Raw genomic sequence first — 24,861 nt, forward strand, 5'->3', positions numbered from 1 at the left:
AAAACATTAAACAGCCTGATTAGTGCTTCCCACCTAGAATAATTGGCAAGACCTTGATACCATATCGCCACTAGGCTACTCAACCATTCCTCTAGATTCCCTATCAGTAGTTAACACATCAACAGTTTCCCCTTGGCAATTCTTTCGGTCATGTCGGTCGCGAGGTGCTGTGGCATTTTCTACACTTGTGGGCAGTATAACGCATAACACCCGCGCTCTCAATCCTTTTAACTCGTGGTCTACCCGGAGGCTTCTTCACATATGGTGGGAGAATTCGCACTTTATCAGAACCATCCGAACAGATCTCGTTACGACTAATTGCAGTTATGCCATGAGAGTAGGTGCTACTAAAATACTCGCAATCGCATGACTCCTGTTCGCAATCGTTACGACTAATACACCGAATCCTGTTTGCAATGAATACTCGCAATAGCATGACGGCAAGGAAAACCGTCTATGCCCCATTTGTTGCAAGTACAGTCTCTCCTAAGAAAGTCAACCCAATGCTTATGTTTTTCTGTATCAACTTCAAATACATGATCATTTAACTTTGACACAGTCACAGAACGAGCCTTCTCGGTCCTCTCAAGCAACTTTGCTTCAATTTTAGGACAAAAAAAACTTTGCCAATTCTTGCATTCCATCCTCTGGGCAGATGCCATCTTCACCCGAATTCCATCTAACATGGCTGTGGTGGGAAGATGCCGCTCTTTATCTATCCAGCTGTTGAAGCACTTCGCCAAGGAATAGCACATCTCACCATACCAGGCCCCATAGAAGTACGCATTAGCCCAGTACTGATAAGGCGCCCTATTAAGAAAGTTAGAAATTGCATCTCCACCAATTTCCTTGAATTCAGCCATGTGCTCCTCAAATTTCTCATGTGTGGCAGCATAAGCACATTTCTTAAATAATGCAATCAACACTTTTGTCATACCACATGACTTCGAGAAACATGTTCTAAGGTTGTTCTCCATATGCCACAAGCAAAAAGAGTGATAGGAGTCAGGAAATACAATAGGAATGTTGACAAGCAAACCATGATGCATATAATTCAAAAACGTATACCTCTGCTCATACCCAAAAGTCTTCTTAAACATATTAAGAAACCAATACCAATTGGAATCATTTTCAATGTCAACAACACCAACAGCAAGAGGGAACAATCCTTGAAAAACAAAAAAAACAAATATGAGATAACTTGAAGCATCAGTGTTATGTGTTCATACAGAGTGTATGAACATTGATTGTTCATACACAAAAACGTGTATGCACAATGATTGTTTATATGAACACGTATTGTTCATACTCCAAAACAGTTATGAACAATGATTGTTCATGACCAAACACAAAATTAAAACTAATAAAAATGCAAGTAGTAAAATTAGGAGAATACCTTGATCTCCATTTTTTGCAGTAGCAACCAACAAGCACCCTTTGTAATCAGATTTCAAGAATGTTCCATCCAAATACACCATCGGGCGGTGATAACCGTAAAAATAATAGAATCCTAAATATTAATGTTAACAACACTAATACGTAATCCTACCATTCTTACGTTTAAATCAATTCTTCTTACTCTCAAAACATAATCATGCAATATAATGAGTAAGGATTCGTCCACTCTTAACTCTCTAGACTTAAATCGAATTCAACTAATCAAACCCAAAAGGAACAATGGTGAGAGTAATGATTTGATGTGAAATTTCTATACTACCATTCCCAACACAAGAACAATAATAACAATAAGACATAATTAAATTAAACCTAAATTAAAACTAATTTAGAACTAAGATTGTGAATAACTAATTATGAATTTAAGACAACTAAATCTAAATAAGAATTTAAGCAATAATCTAAATTGAAATGAAGAACTAATACTTTATTCTAAAAACTAAAATATGATTAAACTAACTAATTGAATAAATGTAAAAAACTAGATCTAGATCTAAAAACTAATCTAGATCTATCTTTTTTCTAACCCTAAACTCCATTAACATTAGCTTCCTAACCTAACTGCCATTAACAAAGAGTCAAGCTTTTGTTTTTATACTTTCAGATCCAAAATCGTGCATGGGCTTGGAGCCATGTTTTGGGCGGAAAATCGGACTGAAAACCCATTTCTTTAGTCCAAAATGGGCTCTTCACCGTAGTTGGCTTCGACAGATGTTTCGTCCACTTCTACTCCTCTGATGGGGGCCAAGACTTGTACCATTGGAAAGCTCTTTTTCGAGCCGGTCGTTTTGACATAAGGTAGGCCCATTCGAGGTCCGAGTCCAAAGATATGGTCTTCTAAGTTCTCACGACTTTGTGCACTTTTTTTACGCCGCGTGGACTTTGACTTTTCAGCTTTTGACCGGGCTTTACAAAGGCTTCGTCTTCTTGAAAATTGGCCTTTAATCACGAGAACTCCTTAGCAACCGACCTTTGCTCCTTTTATCTCGCTAAAGTGGCACATTTCTACACATAATGGACTTTGAAGCTGAAATGCATAAAACACGTAATCAATATTAACTCTTACTTATTATTCACATAATTGGTCTAAAAGTACGATTGTTAAGGGGTTAAAACTACAGTTTTGGGCTCTTATCAAACCACCCCCAAATAGCATTTTGCTTGTCCTCAAGCAAAGATGAGAAATTAGAATAAGTGACCAAAAATGGAGTTCTATCTACTCTCGTTTATTTGAGTCGCGATTGCATTGACCATATGCAACAAGGCCTTAAACCACTAGGAATTCCCTAGTGGACAAGTTATAGCCTCGTGAGAGTTTTCCAGTGAAGGTACTCACAAACTTCATCTATACTACAACAACTAAGAAATAAAACTATTGTTTCCTTATTTATGTCTCAATTATCTATACATCTTACTAGCAATGAATACAGAATAATCATGTCGAAACCTAAGCTAATATATGCATAATAAGCAATCATCTACGAATAAACATATATACAATGAGTAATGCTATGAAATGCAATAACAGGTCCGTTTCTGAAAGTTTGGAATAGCATCTTTAAGTAGGTTCTCACATAAAAGTCAAGACAAAAATCACTCTGATTTTTCCACTCAAGTTTTGCTACTCCAGTGTGCAGTGGGCATGCTTTACCTTACAATCTCAATGACACACAAGGAAGCCGAAGTTGATCAAACACATCTGCCACTTACTATCCCACTAACCTATTCCTAATTGAGCTAGAGGTCTTTATTAGGTGTTGCGGGGATTAGGAGATGGTTTAAGAAGGAAGGAAATGGATATTCAAAAGGGACAAGTCTGAGATAATAGAGTCTTCATATTATGTAACTAGAGAAAACCTTGTTATTTACTTTTGCTTCTACACGTTGTTTCCATCCTTAGCCATTTTTTTTTTCTTTTTCTTTGGATTTTGACTCCTTTTATTCTATTTTTTTGGAGTTTTTATTTTATTTCTATTTTTATTTTTATTTTCTTTGGATGGAAACTTCTTTTCTTTATTTTCTGAAGCAATTAACTAACTTTTGTTTACACAGGTTTTTCTCTTCTTCTTTCTTCCTTATTCTATTCTCAGACTTATCTAAATTGGGTAGGTTGAATTTTTTTATTTTGTTTTGTTTTGTAACATGGTAAAGGATTTGTGGTTTATGAAAAGGCTAATGAAAGGCTCGATTAGGCTTACTAAGCGGAAAATATACTTAGGTCGAATTTCTAGCTATATCGATCCAAAAAGGCCTAAATTCTCTCTTAGGACATGGTATAGTGGTCAAGCAAGTGGGCGTGTGTGATTTCTCTATTCGAATATACTTCTCCCTTGTGTCATTTCTCAAATGTTTCACTCATATAAGGTTTTAGGCTATATTCTCACAAGATTTGTAGAATAAAGTACTCTAGCCTAGATTTGAAACTTCTTGCCAAACAATCATAGATACTCATGTAATATATTTATAGATAGATGCAAAGATTATTACCTACATATTAACCTAAGTTTCTAAAAACTATTCTAATGCAAAAGCTACGTGAGACTTCTAGATTATTAAGAGCATAGAGAAAGAAACAATACCAATATTCCTAAGTGTATAACATAAACTTTTTATTTTTATTTTTATTTTTATTTTTATTATTTTTAAGACAAATAATACGTAATATACAACCTAATATGTGCTTCACATTTACATCGTGTTTCTATACCACCCCCAAACAATTTGGGAGAAGGGGGTTCATGAAACAATTCAATAGCACAATTAAATTATGTAACTAACTAATTTTTATAATTTTTAACATTTTATAAATAAAAGTGGGTAATTTACATCCTAAAAGTGTCTAATTTTTGCAAATGTTTCTATCCCACCCCCAAACAATCGAACGCTTTGTCCTCAAAGTGTAAAGAGATAAGGAAAGAATTTACCATAGAAACGTGGCAAAAATTGAAAATACCTGTAACAGAAATATTATAAAGATGATACGATAATATGAAACATGATTAAACTGGTACGTACTAACTAACACAAACTCTACTGGAGTAAACATGACAGGCTTAGGGTGGCAACATGATTTGAAATGAATACCAAAATACGCCACCCCCCAAACAAAATTGGAAAACTCTTTTTAAGTTTGAAATTTTTGTTTGGCCTATAGTCCAGAAAGTTGGTATTGTACGAAAACTTGGGTATTTTAAAGTCAGATTCCCTAGACTTACTAATATATGTTTATGTTTTTATTTTATTTAGTTTTTATATGTTTGATTTTTAGAAAAACAAAACAAAATTACGATAAAGAAATAAAAATGAAACTCACTCCATAAAGAAGCACTACTCAATCCACGAGAAAAACTGCAAGAGATAAATGCGTGAGTCACATGAAACGTAGACTAAGAATCCGACACTTACAACCACTCACTCCAAAAGGAGGGTCCGGTTGCCTTAATGGTGCACTCTCATAACATAAGATTGGAATGGAGTACACCGAAGAATAAAATGAGTCTTTTATAGTCAAATACTCGAGACTTTATCTAATATATATGTATTAAAATGCAGTTTACCATATATCAACAATCGAAAAAGTTGTGGGTCTTTCCACAAATAATTAACATGGAATGCACCATCAAACAGAATTAAGCACCAAGATTTCCTATGGCGTAGCTTAGTGGAATGAGAGCAAAGCCTTATAGATCTAAAACCTAATCGAATTATACAGTTTTTCTTCTTTGTCCTTCTACGAAGGGGATGCCAAGTAAATGAACGTGAGAAAATTGATGGTTGTGGAAGATAATGTAGGATGTGGATAATTTTGAGAAGGAAAAAATGAAAAAAATGAAAAAGTGTCGGTGGCTTGTCCTTGGGTGTTACTTCTTCACCAGTTGGTTTTAGATAGTTATGAAGCATAGGAGAAACGAAGGTCAAGTAGAAAACTCAATGGTTCTTTGAAAAGGTAGAGGGCGAGGAACATTAAGTGATGGAAGGTGAATGAGTGACATGAGGATGTGAGGTGGGTGAATGGTGTTCAACTAGTGTTCTTAGGTCTATATCATCGAGGCTTGAGATATGCAAGACATTCCTCAATAGGTGGGTAAGAAGAATCACTAGGATAGAGGGCGAAAAATTCTTCTTCCGTCATGGCGTCAAGAGATGAATGGATGTCAATAGGAGAGAACTCGCGAGGCGGCAAAGAAGGATTGCAAAAGAGTCGAAGGAAATCCTCCTTTATGTTATCTACGTCTAGGGAGTAGAAATTGTGATCCTTATCTTCTTCCATAAAAGGGGTATCTACTAGTGTAGGGACTAAAGTGTCAGCCGCACTAATGTGAGGTACAAAACTCTCAATGGACTTCACTTCCCCTTCTACAGGCAAACCTAGTTGTCTCTGTTTTTGTCTAAACATGTTAACTTCTACAGAAAGATTTCCAAAAGAAAGAGTCATTGAGCCATCCCGACAATTGATTTGGGCATTGGCGGTTACCAAGAAAGGACGCCCTAAGATGATGGGAATGGAATCATAAGCAACTTCTGTGTCAAGAATAACAAAGTCGGCTGGATAGTAAAAATTCTGAACTTTAACGAGAATATTTTCAACTACACCCTTGGGATACTTAATAGAAACGATCGGCTAACAAAAAGTCATTTTGGTTGGTTGAAGTTTTGTTAGACCTAGTTGTTTATATAAATAAAAAGGGAGTAAGTTAACACTTCCCCCCCGTGTCTAATAAAGCAGTTGTTATGAAGGTATCACCTAAGGTGCATTGTATGATAGGGATCGACCCGGGGTCCTTGTACTTAACAATTCCGTTATGTTCGGATAAAGAGGGATATTGTTCGCCAAGAATGCTTCGTGGGGTATGTTGGTTTTCCTCTTCTTGGTGCACAACTCTTTTAGAAACTTAAGCGTGTTCAGTAGACTTTTTATAGCTTCTAGAAAAGGTAGGTTTATAGTCAAATTTTTAAACACTTCCCTAATCTCATCAAAATTCTCGTCCTTTTTAAACACAACTAGTCTTTGGGGATATGGTGCTTTATCGCTATTTTTAGCAGAAGGGATAAAAGTTTTATTAGTCTTTGCTTTATCTCTATCCGTTTTCCATCTAGGTGCCCATATTGGAACCTCTACAGGTGTTGGGTCTTCACTTTCTATAATTGGGTCTTGTAATGTTTTCCCTTTTGGTTGTGGTTTAACCGGTACTTTCTACGGTTGTAGGGTCTTGAGTTTCTATTATAGTATTTGGTATGGTATCATTTTTAGTTTGCGGGTAATCTTTAGGCATAGTCACTTGGTTATCAACTACTGCCTCAAAGCGAAGGGTTGTGGATCACCAGTAGGTCCCTGGGTTTATATTACCATTACAAGAAAATAATCGTTTTTATTTCAAAGGGGTGTTTGTTGACTTAGGATTAGGCAATTGCTTGACTTGGAAACACGCCAGTTTGGTTATTATTTTGGTTAGAAGACATGTCAATAACCTTTTGGCACAAAGACGCATCATTTGCATCGTTTGTTTCATCATATTAGAGTTTTGATCATCTTTGATCTTTCATCAAGTTGGAGTTTTGTTGCATAATTTGATTTTGTTTCTCCAACAAGGTCACTACTACTTTGTCCGTAGATGGTTGTATTGGAATTAAAGCTTGTTGGCGTTCATGTCTTGATGTTGATAGTTACGGTTTATGGGTACTAAACCTCTATTCTGGTCACCTAAGTTCCCTTGTCCTTGATGTTGAGTTAACTGGTTGAAGTGTGATGGTTGTGGTGGTGTTTGTGCATAGACAAGAGGATAATAGAAGTCGGAATGCTCAAGACTACAACATATATTACAACGAGTAGAGTTAATGTTCATGACTGGAGTGGGTTGTTGTTGAACAGATATGGCATCTACCTTTTTAGTGAGGGCATCAATAAGAGTTTTAAGCTCGGGATCATGTTTAACCTCAAGAGAATAAGGAGAGGAGCGGGAAGGAATCGTTACCTCCCCAATTGTTGTTCTTCTTAGATTGATCTTCTAAGAATTTATAAGCCTCCAAGGCTCCTTTACTAAGAAAACTACCCCAGTCATGATATCTAGAACCTCCTTATGATAATGTGAAAGCCCGCTTGAAGAAAGCACGAACAAAGCGTGTCTTTCGCAAGATTATGATCGGGGCATTCAATGAGAAGATCGGTGAAACGATTCCGTGCCTCCTCGAAAAGGATTCATGAGGATTAAAGGGCAAGAAAATGAATCTTGTGAAGCATTTCATCCGCCTTTAGTGGTGGGTAAAATTGTTCCATGAACAATTGAACAAGTTGAGCCCATAAGTCCACGAGTTTGGCGTTTGGGCGTTAACCAAGACGCCGCCTTTGTCGGCTAGGGTGAAAAACAAACACCCTAAGTTTAACTTGATCTGGACTTACGCTAGGATGATGGAATGTAGTAAGAACTTGGTCTATCCTACCCATGTGCTGGTAAGGCTTCTCGTGGTTTAAACCATGAAAAATCGGTAACAAGTTAAATATATTAGGGGGGATTCGAAAAATCCCCCACTAGGTCTGCAAGAACGATGCACGACTTAGGGCCATCGTTTAGGGCTTTATAAAAATCAGAGAGAGGAGTCTCTTGTTCTTTAGCCATTGATGCAAGTGTAGTGTGTGAAATTCTAGATAGGCGTGTTGTATTTATTTCTACGAAAAACAAGCCTGATTATACTATAATTAAAACTCCTCTGACAGAAGAGGCGAGGAGTGGAAGAAAGGAATACCTGATTGCGTCATTGCTTCGCTTATGAATAGCGTCTTGTTTACGTGTGTTCAGTGTATATAACAAGTTAGAACACCGAAAACTTGAAAAAATCGGGTTCAAACAAAAATGTGGAAATCGGCAAAAAATCAGCTCGAGGCTGGTGCACTCTCTTTGGCAAAAGTGCCTCAGGGGTTTTGTGAATGTCCAGTGCTAGAGCTGGTCACGCTTCGGCTTCCGGTGTTTTGAGCCTTGTGCGCTTGCTTTAGGCGCTGGTCGCCAGAATTTCAGATGTCCAGTGTTTGAGCGCGGGTTGCGCTTCAGGGTTTTCGAGTTTTAGGCCTTTTATCGTACTTCAAAAAATTTTAAATTTTTATATTAATTTGCTAAGACGTCTATCAAGTAGCCTGTAAAATTTTAGATCAATCGGAGCTATGAAAGTCCCTCTACTTCCCTGCAAAGTTTGCGAAACAGTTTTCAGACACAATACAAACAACCGAATGGTTAACCCATCAAAACAAAGCCAAAAATTTCCAAATTTTTACTGGAGACTCCTGACAGATCCTACTTGTTCTTGTAAAATGTTTAGAGCAATTGGAGTTCTACAACCTCTCCTTATCGGCTGGTGTTCCAGATATTAAGTGTTTGCAACACTGCAGAAACACACTGGAAATACTCTACTATTTAGGAGGTCAAAACAAATCAAAAACTCGTAAAATTTTTACAACAAACTCCTGACTTAGGATAGATACTCCTGTAAAAATTATAGAATTTTTAGAACTACCTAAGTAACCTTACTCGTCTGTTTTTCAAGAACATACGGTGTGAAAACTGAAATGCAGCACTGTAAAGATCATATTTTTTTCACAAGGTAAACCAACTTTGAAAAATCTGAAAATATTCCAGTAAATCAATAACACATTAAATATTATGTATGAAAATTTTCAGAATTTTCAAAAATTTAGAAATACCTTCACTGCAGTGTTTTTCTCTGTGAATCCGCAGCCCCTATGCCTGAAACAGTGAACAGTTCCGAAAATTCAAGAAATAAGAATGAAAAATTAAAAAGGTGGGTGGGTAGAGAATGGGAGATTGCCCCTTGGATTCAAGCAATTGAATTCTTGTCTTGAACGAGATTAAGCCGGCAGCGGCGCCATTTGATAACCGTAAAAATAATAGAATCCTAAATATTAATGTTAACAACACTAATACGTAATCCTACCGTTCTTACGTTTAAATCAATTCTTCTTACTCTCAAAACATAATCATGCAATATAATGAGTAAGGATTCGTCCACTCTTAACTCTCTAGACTTAAATCGAATTCAACTAATCAAACCCAAAAGGAACAATGGTGAGAGTAATGATTTGATGTGAAATTTATATACTACCATTCCTAACACAAGAACAATAATAACAATAAGACATAATTAAATTAAACTGAAATTAAAACTAATTTAGAACTAAGATTGTGAATAACTAATTATGAATTTAAGACAACTAAATCTAAATAAGAATTTAAGCAATAATCTAAATTGAAATGAAGAACTAATACTTTATTCTAAAAACTAAAATATGATTCTAAACTAACTAATTGAATAAATGTAAAAAAACTAGATCTAGATCTAAAAACTAATCTAGATTTATCTTTTTCTAACCCTAAACTCCATTAACATTAGCTTCCTAACCTAACTGCCATTAACAAAGAGTCAAGCTTTTATTTTTATACTTTCAGATCCAAAAATCGTGCATGGGCTTGGAGCCATGTTTTGGGCCGGAAAATCGGGCCCAAAACCCAATTTCTTTAGTCCAAAATGGGCTCTTCAGCTGTAGTTGGCTTCGACAGATGTTTCGTCTACTTCTGCTCCTCTGATGGGACCAAGACTTGGACCATTGGAAAGCTCTTTTCGAGTCGGTCGTTTTGACATAAGGTAAGCCCAATTCTGAGGTCTGAGTCCAAAGATATGGTCTTCGGAAGTTCTGCTGATTTTGTGCATTGTTTCTGCCCGCGTAGACTTTGACTTTTCAGCTTTTGAAAATTGGCCTTTAATCACAGAACTCCTTAGCAACCGACCTTTGCTCCTTTATCTCACTAAAGTGGCACATTCTGCACATAATGGACTTTGAAGCCTGAAATGCATAAAAACACGTAATCAATATTAACTCTTACTTATTATTCACATAATTGGTCTAAAAGTACGATTGTTAAGGGGTTAAAACTACAGTTTTGGGCTCTTATCAAGCGGCAAAACTTAAAACCATTAATACTTTATTCAAAAGCTACAAACACCCTCTCAAACTTCCCACTCTCCTTGTTAACTTCAAGTTCAACAATATTCCCGAGATCTCTTCTTTTCAACTCCTCCGTATACCACAACAGGTCATTGTAAGACAGCGCAACATCACCATACAACTCTTTCAGTGCCAACTTCTTACCCGCATAAGCTATGTACTTTGAAATACTAAGCCCGTACTTATGAGTATATAAAGTGGTAATATCTCCAAATGTCAAATCTGGTTTATCTCTCCCAAAATCAAGAATATGAGTCTTCACAAGATAAGAAGTGAAAGGTGGATGGTCATAGTCTTTAACTGCAAAACCATAAGTGTGTGTGAGATTAATCTTCTTAATCTCAAAATAACCACAACTCTCCAAAGAGTGGATACACCATTGACAATTTAGCTCATTCTTTTTCTGACAAAGCGCAATCACTCTAAAATAATCATTCTTGATCAACTCATACTTGTAACCACTCATAATAAAGTACTCTATCAATTTACATCTAAACTCAGGAGCACCTAAAGCAAATCTCTGCCCAACACCACCATCAAAGTTACGCTACCAAAAATCAGACTTGTAAGGTTTATGACCAACAACCTCACCACCAATTAAACAACTCGATGAACCTGATGAACTTGACGTACTTGCACCACTATAGCTACTCATTGAGCTCATACACACATTTATTTTAATCTCCATAGTTGCAATCTTCGTGCCATGCATAACAATAGCAAGCCAAGGATCGCAAATCCTCATCCGTTTCAATCAAATTCTCTTTTGCATCACGGGAGAAACACATAGAAAAACTCCTTAATCCCAAATTAGGCCACTTGTCACACGTACACCTTGCGTGTAACAACATCAATCGAAGAATCCAACCCAAAACGAAAGGACCAAGTACCCCCATTATAGCAAAAAACTCTAATCACACTAAATTCCATGTATAACTACAAAATTCAACCCACAAAAACACAATAAAAATGTAATTTAGGAGATGTACACAATAAAAACAAAATACTATGATCATTCGCAATGCTTCAGAGAGGTATGAACATACATTATTCATACTCAACTAGACTATGAACAATAAGTGTTCACCATGAACATTGAATGTTCATAGTACACGTACTAGGTATGAACATTGATTGTTTGTCATGAACATTAAATGTTTATAGTACATGTACTACTATGATCATTCGTAATGCTTCAGAGAGGTATGAACATACATTGTTCATACTCAACTAGACTATGAACACTTATTGTTCATAGTCTAGTTGAGTATTCATACCTATTCTAGACTATGAACAATACATCTTCATACCAAATTAAACTATGAACAAAGAAAACATAAACATACCTAAAACATATCTGATCTAAAAAACAAAAAAAATCTAAATCATAAAACAACCTCAATCAAAACAAAACCGATAGCATAAAAACCATCAATCATAAACAATCTCAATGGTATACAAATCATAACATTTTATGATTTCAAAATACGATTTCAAGTTTAAGTATACCCTCAACATATAAATCAAATTTATAGATGGAATTTAGTGTGCATCTATAAATTTGAAGAACCTGGTGTCGCGATAGATTTGAAGAAATAACTCGATTTTCACTCTCCACTAAAAACGCAGCGCGTAGTGTAAAATAGTTTCTAAGTTTGAAAATTTCTCTGCTTTAAATATAACACGGAGGGGTTAAACTGGTATGTTAAAAAAAATGGTCAATTTCATGGAAGGGTATAACTGGTATTTTAAAAAAATAAATGGGCCGGGCCAACTTATTTTGTCGGGTTTCTAAATTTGAAATAGTGGGTTGGTGGGTTACTAATTTATAGAATTTGGGTTCGTGGGTTACTAACTTACGAATTTGGTGTCCTTTAGACTTCCTTTTCCCCGAAATTGGGCCTTCTTGACTCCTCCAAGCGTCACACTCTCACTTGTTCACTCTCCAACTTAAAAGACCAACCAACTTCATTCTCTCCAAATCCCTTCTTCATCTTCAACTCAAGAAACCCGACCCTTCTCTCATCACTCTCTTCTTCCCCACAACAATAACGATTTTTCCATTGACCCAAAACTCCCCATTACTCCAAACTTCTTCCTAACCAACTACCTCTTCTCTTCTGTTCTTCACCCTTTCTGCTTTTCTCGTTGCCACATCTAGCAAGTTACAAGATGATCAACTTGCTTTTGTTTACATTACCAACCTTGCTGTCAGGTAACTTCTTTTTTTTTTTTTTTTATAAAAAAATGATCTTGACTAAATTTAGATTGTATTTGATGTAGTCTTGATGTTGGGGGGTGGTTAAATTTGTCATTTATTTGATGTGTTGGGTTTTTTTTGTAGGCAGGATGCATTGGAAGTACCACCACAAGGGTCTGGGTCCGATTTTGTATGGGATAAAGATGGTCTTATTGTTACTAATTATCATGTGATTCGACGTTGCCTCTGGTCTCAGGTTTGTTTTTGTTTATTGGGTAATTAAGAGTAAATTTTGAAGTAAATAGTGCAATCAGTCTTGATCAGTAACTTGTTCATTTTGTCATTGAGTGAGGAAACAGATAAACATCGATCAAACACAAAAATTAATGTTTGGCATTGAGAATGGAAGTGATCTTGGACTAAAAATAGTTGAAAAGAATTGCACAGTATTTTTGCAATTAGGCTGCTATTGGTGTACAAAGCAAAAATAATTTTTAACAGCTTTTGACTAGGCTCGGTAAACAGCTCATGTCCTAAACTGACTCCAAAATTATTGCATGGAGGGCCAATTGGATTAGTAATGAGGTTTATTTTGTTTATTTTACCTTTTTGGCAGTGGAAGCAAGTTTAATTTGTTGAATTCGCACCTTCTCTGCTACTGAATTTGGTAGTTGCACCACTAACACGACAACCAAAACGCAAAAACCACATTCTAGCTTGCATTTGCCTATCGGACTCTTGTTATATTTTCTTGTACAGAAGTTGTCCTATTTTTCCTTAGGATGAGCTACAATGCTGCATCTACCTTGTCAACGTACTTTACAAGCTAGGGCTTACGTGGGCTAGTTTTCCAATCTGCCCGATCTACTTTGATTGGTTTTGGCTGCATTATCAACTAACTAGTTTACACTAAATAAATGGACTTCTTTAGGTTTGATCAGGTGCCCTTCATAGTTCATACTTGAATACTGCTATACAACAGTCTGCGGTCTCATGTTTTCTGGTTGCAGTTCAGTATTCTATTTGGCTGTACGTACATTTGTTGCCTTATAATCACTTCTATTACGTACTTATGCTGTGTCGCATCTAATGAGCTGTTAACTTTCATTACTTTTTAATTTGAGATACCCCCTTGTTTGAGAAGTTTTTTTTGAGATACCCCCTGTTTTGAAAATCGAGAGAGATACCCCCCCAACTAACGTCTCGTTAACTAGTATTTACTGCCACAGGGGGGTATCTCAGGGGGCATTCTAACAAAAAATCTATGACGGGAGACGTTAGTTGGGAGGGTATCTCTCTCGATTTTCAAAACGGGGAGGGGGGGGTATCTCAAATTGCTCCTTACTTTTTATTTACTTCAACTAGTTTCCGTATAGTTTGAAGATATTTCTCTTTGTTAGTATATTTATTGTATATCCCAAAGACTATTGAATTACTGTCAAATACAATCATACAAACTAGCTCACTCTTTCAGATCAGTCAACTTACGAAGCAAAAGTTGTTGGATTTGACCAAGACAAAGATGTTGCTTTGCTACCTATTGATGCACTTAAAGACAAACTGAAGCCCATACCTGTTGGTGTGTCTGCCAACTTGCTTGTTGGTCAAAAAGTATATGCAAATGGAAATCATGTAAGTATCCACTGTACTTAGAAATCCTGAGAGTTACTTACTTGGTTTCCATTATTTGATGTGGTCCTGTTATGTGAAATAACCAAAGAGGTTAGGTCCCTTTGCCCAATCAATTAAAAGGAAACTTTTCCTAGTAAACACCCTTGGAGATACCCTCCTGATTAGTGATTACTGTAATTAGTGTCACTCGATAAACCCCCTAATTCATGGTAAATTCAACTTCATTATTTTCCTCCCGTTATGCAGTGTTAATGCTTCTAGGAGTGAAAAGTGGTGAGAAGAGGAAATGTATGAGGTTAAAAGTTAAAACCACCATGTTGAGCAAGTTAATGGTGTTTGACCATGAATACAGGGTATACCTACATTCCTGTGTCTTGGGGGGGGGGGATAGATTTGTATTATTAAAAGAGATCCCATTGTACCAAAACAGAGGTTCTCCATCTATGTGTACCAAGATGCAGCAAGGTTTGACCCTGATGTAGTAACATTGTATACATTACTTTGTAATACTACAATATAGAGTGTACAATGATGTAGTTACTCCACAACTGGATTTTCACATGAAACAAAGTCAACATATTAGTGGAGAGTGAAAAGTTGATTGGTGAATAAACAGCATTCCATGAACAAAATGAAGGGGTTTTTGAGTGTTCAACGAGAAGTTGGAAATGCTACAGTATAGTTGATTTTAAGGCCATGTAAAACTAAGTTTACTGGAAAAATGTCATCAGGCCCTATCTTTGTTGGTTTTAATTCTTCTCATCTTGTGCTGTGAGTTTTATTCTATGAAAAAAGCTTGTGATAATGGACATACTTTGGGGGGGGGGAGGGAGAAAAAGACAGGATTGTAGAGTAGAGAAAAATGAGATAATTTGCATATCCATGGAGAAAAACTTAATAAATGGTAAAGGCTGTTGATAGCATAATCAGTAGGGCTCAGAAGTTACACCAAGTGGGAAGTGCTGTTCTTATGACCTGTTGCATGCCAAAGTCGAGTCATGAGAGTTGAGATTCTCAAGAAAGATGGTGTGACTTGGTTGAATTTTTTTTCTTAATTACATCGGGCTTTGCATCACCTTTAGACTCGGTTGTCATTAAATATGACGTAAATTGGTTGATATCGATGAAGACATAGAGAAGTAAGTGAATAAACTTAGGTATGTAGGTGATTCCTTAACAAGTTTCAAATTGCAACCATGATATATCTAGTCATATTTGGATTGGGTTTACCATGTTGTTCCATTCTCATTTAGATGAAGTGATATGAGAAATCAGCTCTGCTGCTGGTGGTCATTCAATTCAGGATGTTATACAAACTGATCCTGCCATAAACCCTGGTAACAGTGGAGGACCGCTCTTTGATAGTTCAGGAAATTTAACTGGGATGAATCCGGCAATACATTCTCCCTCTGGTGCATCCTCTGGCGTTGTTCTATTCCTGTTGACACTGTACGTTATCTATCCACATTCCTATGTTCATAGGGAAAATATTGCATGTACATGTGTCTTTCAAAATTGGCTTTGACAGGTCAGTGACATTGTTGAGCAGCTAGCGTTTGGAAAGGTTACAAGACCTGTTTTAGAAATCATGTTTGCGGCCCAATCAATCTGTGGAGCAACATGGGCTCAGTGGAGTTGGGGGGGGGAGGTTCGCTTCTTAGATCATCTTTGGTTCAGTCTCTGTATAACTCTATCAATTCTATGTAGGGTCTGCAAGCTACAAAAAGAGATCCATATAGGAGACTTCTATTGGGAGATATCATAACATCTGTGAATGGGAAAAAGGTCACTACTGGAAGTGACTTGTACAGAATCTTTGACCAATGTCAAGTCGGTGACAAGGTATGTCAAAGATTTCATGTCAATAATGCATCTCTTTTCCAACACCCTGGAAGTGGTTAGAACGGATCAACAGTATTTTGGTAGGAGCGTGATATATGGACTGTGAACTACATCCTTTGTTATTTTTAACGCTCATGTATATAACTTCTGGGGACAAGAAAAAAATTGTGTTCCTCTATATGAATTAACAACCCCTTTGGAAGATTATAATGTCAGGTTCCAAGGACTAAGCAATGTAGGTGTAAGCAAAGTATGTATTTATTGTCTAAAAACCACCGTGTTTTTTTTTAACATTCGTACTATACTTCAGAAATCAACTTGAAACATTTCAATACTTAAAAACTACTTGGAGTTGGGTGGCTAATGCAAGATGCCTGGGACCATAGGCTTCTGAGATTCCTAAAAAAAATAGTTGGTTGGCGATCTAAAGTTTCATTTTTATCTAAAGCTTACTTATGTGAGTTTGATTTGCAGGTTATTGTGGAGGTGTTGCGTGGCGTTCATAAAGAGAAAATTCCTGTAGTCCTTGAACCAAAGCCTGATGAGACACAAGATACAAGGTCAGAAGGCTTCAGTTCTACAGATAGAACTGTATCTTTCTTTTGTAATTAGATACGTATAAATGCCGCCCATGTTTTTATTGAGAGATGCCGGCAAGTTGTGTATTTAAGATGTAGTCAGCACTCAGCAGGCCTTGGTAAGAAACTTGGATATACTTCTGTCAGTACTTTAAAAGTACTCAGCACGCCTTAGACATTAGAAATGTATTACCATTTACTCAGAATATAATCGTCCATTATCTCAAATAAGAAGTAAATTTGTTTAGCTGTGAGCTATTTTTTTGTGTATTATATTTGGTAGTGGGTGGGGGTAATACTAGTTGACCCTTATATCAATAATGACGTTTGGCGATTTTACCACTTTCTTATAGGATTAGGCCGATATGTACAGTATAATGGCCGATATAGAACTGATGCAATCGTTTCTAGAAATGAGATATATATAAACCGTAATATGGATATAGAAAACTATTACTGCAAACGGTTTTTTATATTGGACAGATGACATGGATCAAAGTTGTGATTTTGGAACCTAAAATGACCTCGTCGGCTTCTGTTTGTCCCAAAAATCACAACTTCAAATCGTCAATCCATGTGTTTGTCCAATACGAGTGAGCTCCGGATATGTTTGCCCAACAAACCATTTGGTTAGCAAATCATTTGCCAGCAAAAGTTCGTACCGTTGTCTCTATTTAAATGTACAACGTATTGGTATTGATGCTGTCAATCTGTCATTCAAGTTTTTGCTACAATAGTGAACTGCATAACTTAATAGTGAATTATTGTTTTTTTTACTATTTCGTAAATGCTGGTTTTTCGTTTTCTTTTTAGAGGGTATGATTTAACGGTAATCCCATTGTTAATACTACAAGAAATAAAACTTGTGGCATTTAATCCCAGTTTACTAGCATCTTCACTAAACTCAGTGACCGTACCAAATCCCGAAAAATTCCTACATTTGATTCCACTAAAATTGAAACAAACGAATGAACAGGCACAATGATACAGTTAGTTGAAAGCCTTCAAGCCTTCAATAACTTGGCTATGACCTTACCACAGTAGTGATCAATATACTAATCTGCAGGAAACAAATCAGACTAAGACTAACACATTTTGTGGATGAAACAAAAACAAAATCAATTCGTATAACTCCTTCCTTATGGTCACTTCAAGTTCTTCATGTCGTTCAACGACATTAGTTTAGTATACCAGTGTCATGGCCGGCCTCCGCAGATCTCACTTGAGCTTGCATTTGGTACATCAAGTACTTCTGACAACACCTACTAATACAAGTCTCCTCGTGTTTGTCAAGTGACTTGATATGGAAGGTATCCACACATTCATTGAAACATCTTCCGACCAGGGCATGATACATCCTGATACTGCGGTTTGGACAAGAAAGAAACGAAAAGAAAACGTCAAAAGCTTTACAACTTAGAAAATCAATAATAATAATTAGAATAAATAAACTTAGGGAATCAACAGTGAAAAGAAGTGGATCAACAATAAATAAATATGTCAAAACTTACTCAAATCTTGATATTGAGCTATTATATGTAATCGAGGCAATTTCTCCTGCTCAATGTTAGAACTATATAAAGTAAACTCTCCTCTATAATTTTAGTAGTCTTCAGTTATTCCGCAACAACAAATATTTAAATATGTCAAGACTTTTCTAGGAGAAGGATATATCTTATATTTTACTTTACTACTCTTGGTAATCAGTAGTATATAATTTCATTGATGTGAGTAACATGGACCAAAATATTGACGATATATCCGATATATGCCGATATATATCAGTATTTTGGTACACCGATATTGATATTTTCGACATATATCCACCGAATATAGTACTCTTTTTTTTCCGATATATATCAAATGGGCAATAGTACTCTTTTTTTTCCGATACAGTTAGAATTATATCCAAATCCGATCCAATTTTTTTTTGGAATTTTCGGAAATCGGAAAATCGGCCCATGAAAACTACACCAAGAACCAGACCAATTTCGGGTCGGATTTCGGAAAAATCGGAAATTCGGCAAAAAGAGACACCCCTACTGCCAATGCAACCACTTTGACCAATCTCACCACCACAACCAATAACACACTAATTTTTCTAGTATCCCCATTTACATTGATTCAACGAAAACAAAGATAAAAAAAAATGCTACAGAAAGTTGCCTACAACCAGTTGTTCCCTACTCTTACGTACTATTGCCCATTCAGCTTGCTCTCTAGTCTCTACACAATTTCCTACTCAAACACAATGCATCAAAACATTAAATATCATAATGCAATGGAACACTAGCCTTAAGTAACAAAATTAACAATTGCAAACTTTGCAGAATAAGAATAAAAAGCAGAGTTTTATCTGTATTTCTTTCTAATTCAAGGTTTTACCTGCAAGTAGTAAACAATAACAAAGTGGCACGTGACTCACGTGAGTCTACTAATGATCGTTTTAACTTTCTTAATTTAACACAAACCCTTGTTTTTTTCGTTACAACCCTAATCAAACTTTTCCGCACAGTCTGAAGTAGGGGTGGGCATTGTCACCAAGTACGGTACTGGTTTAAAACGGTGTACTTGAAAAAAACTTAGTTCGTGTTTTAAACGGAATGTCTTGGGAAAAAAACAGAAAAAAAAGGTAAAAAAACGTGGGGCATAAAAAACGGGTTTAAAACTTATAATACATAAAAGAAACTATAAAAACCGATGATAAAGAATATAATAGATAAGGGTTTATTTTTTATAAGAGTGGAAAAAAGAATAGGCACATAAAATAATAATAATAATAATACAAATGAAAGAAAATTTAAATACATGAAAATATCAAATTATCATTACTCATCCAAATACTATAACTTTTAGATTCAGTACCAAAACACGACTCTAAATAAGATACTACTAATTACTAACCATAATGGCATAATCAAGTACTACAAATAAGTTAATAACTTTAAAATTTTCAATTATTAATAGTCCAAAGCAAAATAGAACTGTCTCAATAAGTCAATCTAACGCTCATTCTTCAAAAAGGTAAACTCCAAAACCCTTTTTTCTTCTCGTGTTTTCTTTTAGATTATTATTATTAAAAAAAAGTTTTAATAAAGTTTTAAACGGGAGATTTTTAAAATATCGGGTTTTAAACATTTTTTAAGTTTAAAACGCGTTTTTTTTAAAAACCCGAGTTTTAAACTGGAACAAGACGCCTTGCCAATATCTCGGGTTTTAAACGCATTTTTTTCAAAAAAAAAACGCCGAATTTGGTGACAATGGGGGTGGGGTGACAACGGGTCAGTTCTGGGTCGGGTTTTAGAGGTTTTGGTTGTGGTTCTATTATTTGTGGTTCTATTGGTTCCACTATGAGAATTAAAAAACCTAACCCAAAACCATCAAAACCTATGGTTTTTAATCCGTTTCGGTTCTAATTCGGTTATTTATTATTTATTATGATTATTAAACAATTTTAATGATTTAAATACTAAAACTTGGATTTTTGTTTCTTTTCCTATATGATAATATTTTATGTATAACTAGTGATCGATGTGACAACAATCATTTTTACATCTCCATGAACATATATCAATCATACACTGCACATTACAAAATTTATCATTCAAGTGATAATTTAAGCTTATATTGATATAGAAAATAATCAAATATCCAACCCCAAATTTGATGTATTTTTACATACATACATACACATATATTTGTTACTTTGTATTAATTTGTGTACATATGCTGGTATGCATACACTTATATTTGTTACCATGATATATTTTACGTGCATACACATATATTTGTACACGTGTATTAACTCGCATTTTAAATCAAACATGTGTATATTATATTATATATACGTACATGCGCCCTATAATTATATATCTCACTAAATTTTAACATACACACTAGCCATCCGTTTATAAGTGCTAGTACCACAATTGTTAAAATTTGTACGTATTTAATATCATATATATACATGTATAAGAATATATGCAAGCACGTCAACTATACATTTGTATCCTATTTAAATATACACGTGCATCAATTAATATAAATACATTGTATTAATTAATTCATAATATACATGTATTGATTTACATTTAGCACTCGCAAGTGCAGTTGACCACTCCAATGTTACTTTCTCGAATTCTATTGGTCAGCTCCCAAATAAGGTTAGTATATCTAATTCAAAACTTGTTTTCCAATATTCGAGTCCGCGTCGCACTATATGATGATCCAATTGCAGGCTCATGAGCTTGTGACTAACATAGTTGTGCTAGAGATTACTGTATCAAAGCTTGAAGAGGAATTGGTTGCATTGCATTTTCAACTTAGTCAAGAGAGGAATGAGCACCATCTTGCTGAGTACCGTTTGAGACAGTTGCCATCTTCTTTACCATCACTTCTCCCTTACTGTCCTGTCTCTCCAGAACAATTGGTTCTCTCTCCTCCTATATCTTTATCTCTATGTGCTTCTTGTTTTATCTGTTTGTTCTTTTTGAATTTAGAAAATGCTCTTTTTATAATCTTCTCTTCAAAATTTCTTATTGTTTAGTTATCCAGTTGGTTCCTTTTAATGATTATTGCTGAGTAGTGAGATTTGCAACATCTATCTGGTCAAGTTGATACATTGGCGATATGACTTTATTGATCTTCTCGAAACATGTAATCTGGTATAGTAGAGCTTAGTTCTTGTTATGGTAGATGCAAAAGTAACTAATATAAGTTTTTACTGACGTAGGTTGCAAGTCCAAGCAAACGAAATAGATAGGGTATGACGCTGGATGACCTGCTTCTATAGACAGATGAAATGGAGGGGAATAAGGATTCCTATCTAGAGAACCTAAGGGAACAACCTAATTAGCTCTCAGAAGAAATGGTGCGATGTATGATAAATATTTTCCTTTGCCTAGCTAGCTGATTCATCCAAGTTCTCTTCATCTGGGTGCATGGCTTCACCAGCATCACCACATGGCCACCTTTCCCATTCTTCCATTGCATCTCTCCCAGACTCGTTCACAATACCTGTATCAAAGCAAAGCCCCTCAGTTGATTTAGAGCATGAAGTTTTGGCAATGGAGAATACCTTTGATCCTTACTGAGTTCAAGGGAAGTTAAACTGGACAAAGTACATTGGACTGTATAGTGTGGCGGTTGAAGTCTCTTGGATGTCTGTTGGAGAGAAACAACTGAAGTACGCCACTGGGGCTCTGAAAAGATTTAGGTTTGCCTATGAACTTCAGTTCTTCGTGTCTTGACATCTAAAGTTCTTTTTGATCTTTAGTGCACACTTTTTGCACAGCTCACTTCTTGCGACTCAGACTGGACTCGAGAACACCCATTTTTCGGTTACTAGCTTCACTAGGCCAACTTGGTGAAAGCTATTGACTCAGTGTATAAGTAACTTCATATTAGCTGACCTCTGAAGCAATTGAGTCCATCTTAGACATATGTTCCTGACAGAGTTTTCACACTTCCACTGAGTACACATGTCACACTTCATATTAGCCCCCCCTCATGAAACGGCTTTGCTACAATGGATGTTCCCTTTCTGCGATTTCGGTTCTCGATCGAAGGCCGGGCTTTGAATCGTTTTAGTACACAACACTCACAACAAAAGGCTTATAGCCGAACAGAGGATTCCACTTCCCCTTTCTTCGATACCCTGTCCGCCGCGCCGGGCTATAAGATAAGACACAGTTGGTGTACTACTTTACTAGTAAGAAAGAGCTACAGTAAGAACTGGAAGACTCTTGTATGTACTGTAACCCTCTCGAGATTGGGGAGTAGGTAGGAATCCTCACTGAGACTCCTATAAGAGGTCGAACTTGAATGGGTATATGAATTGTCAATAACACTTAAGTTGTTAAGTTTCAGCCCAAAATGGCATAAGGAACAATCCGAATGCATGTCTTTGTCTTTCTGCTGATTTTAAATATTAGGGTGAGTGAGCGGACCCGGTCTTCTAGTTATTTTGATTTTAGCTTTTCATATTCTTAAGTTAGTAACAATGTTTTGGTTTGATGCTTGCAAGGTTTAGAAAATTGGAAGTTGAAGTGCACACCACCCAACTTTTTTAGCGTTTAATTTCTAGTGGATTAGTATGTTCCCCTTCTCTCATGCTATACTATATTTTTAAGTGCAATATTTCTTTTTTATTGATTATTTGTTTTAGGTATAATAATTCATCAATGGGTTTCGACATAGGCGTTTCCTAGGAAACTTGTTTCTGGCTTTCTTTGTACACGAAGGATATTAGTATAATAATATATTTTTTGTCGAACAGGTATTGGAGTTCTCTAGCAGGAAGAGTTACACTACTAAAATAGATGAACTTCGACTTGAATTCATCGACTTTATCCAACAATTTATCTGAGTAGTTAATTTGATTGGGTAAGTGGGATTCCATATTTTCCCTTTCTTTATGTATATATACTTTTCTTATTGATTTTTTTTTTCTTACTTGTGCAATATACCCTTCTTGATTCACTTTCTTTTTAATTTTATATACTAGTCATAGTGGAATGACGACTTTATGATATGATGCAGGTGCATGGATCGATTAACATATGAATAAATGGCAGCTAAGTTTTTTAATGTTGGAAGTCGCCTGACAACAAGCTAAGATATTGCTAGGATAACGCTTTGGCGTGTGTAGTTTTTTTAGCTTTAATTTATTGTGATTATTTTGGTATTGGAATGGCTTATTTTGTTGGGAGTCAAACTAGATAATAGATACTAGGTTTGATCCATGAAATCAATAGAAGTTAATTGTTTTGAATGTTGTTTCTTTTTTCCCGAGTGGATGTTGTTTCCATATCATAAAGCAGGTTAAAGTGATTTTGGTTGTGATGTTTTGATAAATGTATGTGGTTGTTGCTTTTGTCATAAAGCAGGGTAATGGGATTTTGGTTATGACGTATAGGATGCAGGTTGAGAAATGAATACAATCGAATACAAAAATGAGAAAATATTTTAAAAAAAAATTATTTTTATTTGTCTCACTTTTGGAAAAAGTGACATAATATCTATTAAAAGTGACACAACTGACCATTCTTATGTGTCGCTTTCTTTTTCATACAAGTTACATGGAGTTGATTTCCAAAAGTGACACAAGAAGTAAGGGGCTTTTGTGTCGCTTTTGACGTACTTGTGTCTCACTCTGGTCTAAAAGTGACACAACTAGTATATTTAATGTGTCACTTTTGACGTATTTATGTCTCACTCTGGTCCAAAAGTGACACAACTAGTATACTTCATGTGTCACTTTTGACGTACTTATGTCTCACTCTGGTCCAAAAGTGACACAACTAGTATACTTAATGTGTCACTTTTGACGTACTTATGTGTCACTCTGGTCCAAAAGTGACACAACTAGTATACTTAATGTGTCACTTTTGACGAAATTATTCCCCACTCTGGTCCAAACCGGATACAACTAGTGTCACTTTTGACAAGCACTGTGACACTTTTTCTTAAAAGTGACACAAGAGCCTATTCTTAAGTGTCACTTTTATTAACAAAAAGTGACACATTTAGTAAGGCTTTTGTGTCACTTTTGGTAGAACTTTATGTGTCGGGAGCTTATAGGTCACTTCATAATTAGTTTCAAAAGTGACACAAGTGACTTATTGTGTCACTTAAAAAGTGACACAAAAAACCCTTCTTTTAGTAGTGTACAAATTGACATTATTATTAACATTTACAATACACTTGTTTGACATAATATTATAAAAAATACATTGAACAACACACATTAACTCTTATATTATATATGTTTAGTAGACTTTTACACCTAAAAGGAAATACTATATTATAATGTATGAGTTTAATTTGCTTAAATATAATAAAATACTAAATTTATATATCAAAATCATAATAATCGGTTCTGATTTTGGTTTGGGTACCATGAGTTTTTAACTATTCAGTTTTATGGTTTCGGTACTTTATCGGTTCGGTTATTGAAGACCCATTTTTAATGGGTCTAACATTTTAAGACCCAGAACTGGAACATTCGGTTTCGGTTCCGGTTCGGTTTTGGGTAATCGGGTACCCATTGGCACCCTTACCTAAGTCTATCATGAATTTTAATTTTGAATTTAAGGAAAAAACACTTACGAGCTAACGTCAACAATGTAAATATAAATTTACAT

At 35.6% G+C, this 24,861-nt stretch overlaps 1 protein-coding gene and 3 long non-coding RNA genes across 6 annotated transcripts; 2 read left to right on the top strand and 2 right to left on the bottom strand.

The window, feature by feature from the left end:
• Positions 1-392: 392 nt before the first annotated feature.
• On the bottom strand, positions 393-1,478 carry LOC147523426 (uncharacterized). Its single transcript, XM_086571037.1, has 2 exons — positions 1,397-1,478; positions 393-1,168 (listed from the first exon to the last, which is right to left on the bottom strand). Exons 1-2 carry the CDS (start codon positions 1,476-1,478, stop codon positions 393-395), a joined length of 858 nt encoding a protein of 285 aa, XP_086427163.1.
• A 10,923-nt stretch (positions 1,479-12,401) lies between these two features.
• Positions 12,402-16,964, top strand: LOC147523427 (uncharacterized). 3 transcript variants are annotated; one of them, XR_015216050.1, is made up of 6 exons: positions 12,402-12,680; positions 12,810-12,921; positions 14,140-14,297; positions 15,551-15,746; positions 15,831-16,139; positions 16,614-16,964. It is a non-coding gene; the product is annotated as an uncharacterized LOC147523427 (long non-coding RNA). The 3 variants fall into 3 exon arrangements; XR_015216051.1 differs by having other exon boundaries at positions 12,426-12,680; positions 16,005-16,139; XR_015216052.1 differs by having other exon boundaries at positions 12,540-12,680; positions 15,642-15,746; positions 15,826-16,139.
• A 616-nt stretch (positions 16,965-17,580) lies between these two features.
• LOC147523428 (uncharacterized) lies at positions 17,581-18,355 on the bottom strand. The gene is made up of 2 exons (XR_015196420.1): positions 18,229-18,355; positions 17,581-18,081 (listed from the first exon to the last, which is right to left on the bottom strand). It is a non-coding gene; the product is annotated as an uncharacterized LOC147523428 (long non-coding RNA).
• A 3,103-nt stretch (positions 18,356-21,458) lies between these two features.
• LOC147523429 (uncharacterized) lies at positions 21,459-23,315 on the top strand. Its single transcript, XR_015196422.1, has 3 exons — positions 21,459-21,932; positions 22,743-23,101; positions 23,258-23,315. It is a non-coding gene; the product is annotated as an uncharacterized LOC147523429 (long non-coding RNA).
• The last annotated feature ends 1,546 nt before the right edge of the window (positions 23,316-24,861 follow it).

Source organism: Coptis chinensis, chromosome 1 (genome assembly GCF_015680905.1).
Source record: "Coptis chinensis isolate HL-2020 chromosome 1, ASM1568090v1, whole genome shotgun sequence".
In the NCBI taxonomy this organism is placed as follows: Eukaryota; Viridiplantae; Streptophyta; class Magnoliopsida; order Ranunculales; family Ranunculaceae; genus Coptis; species Coptis chinensis.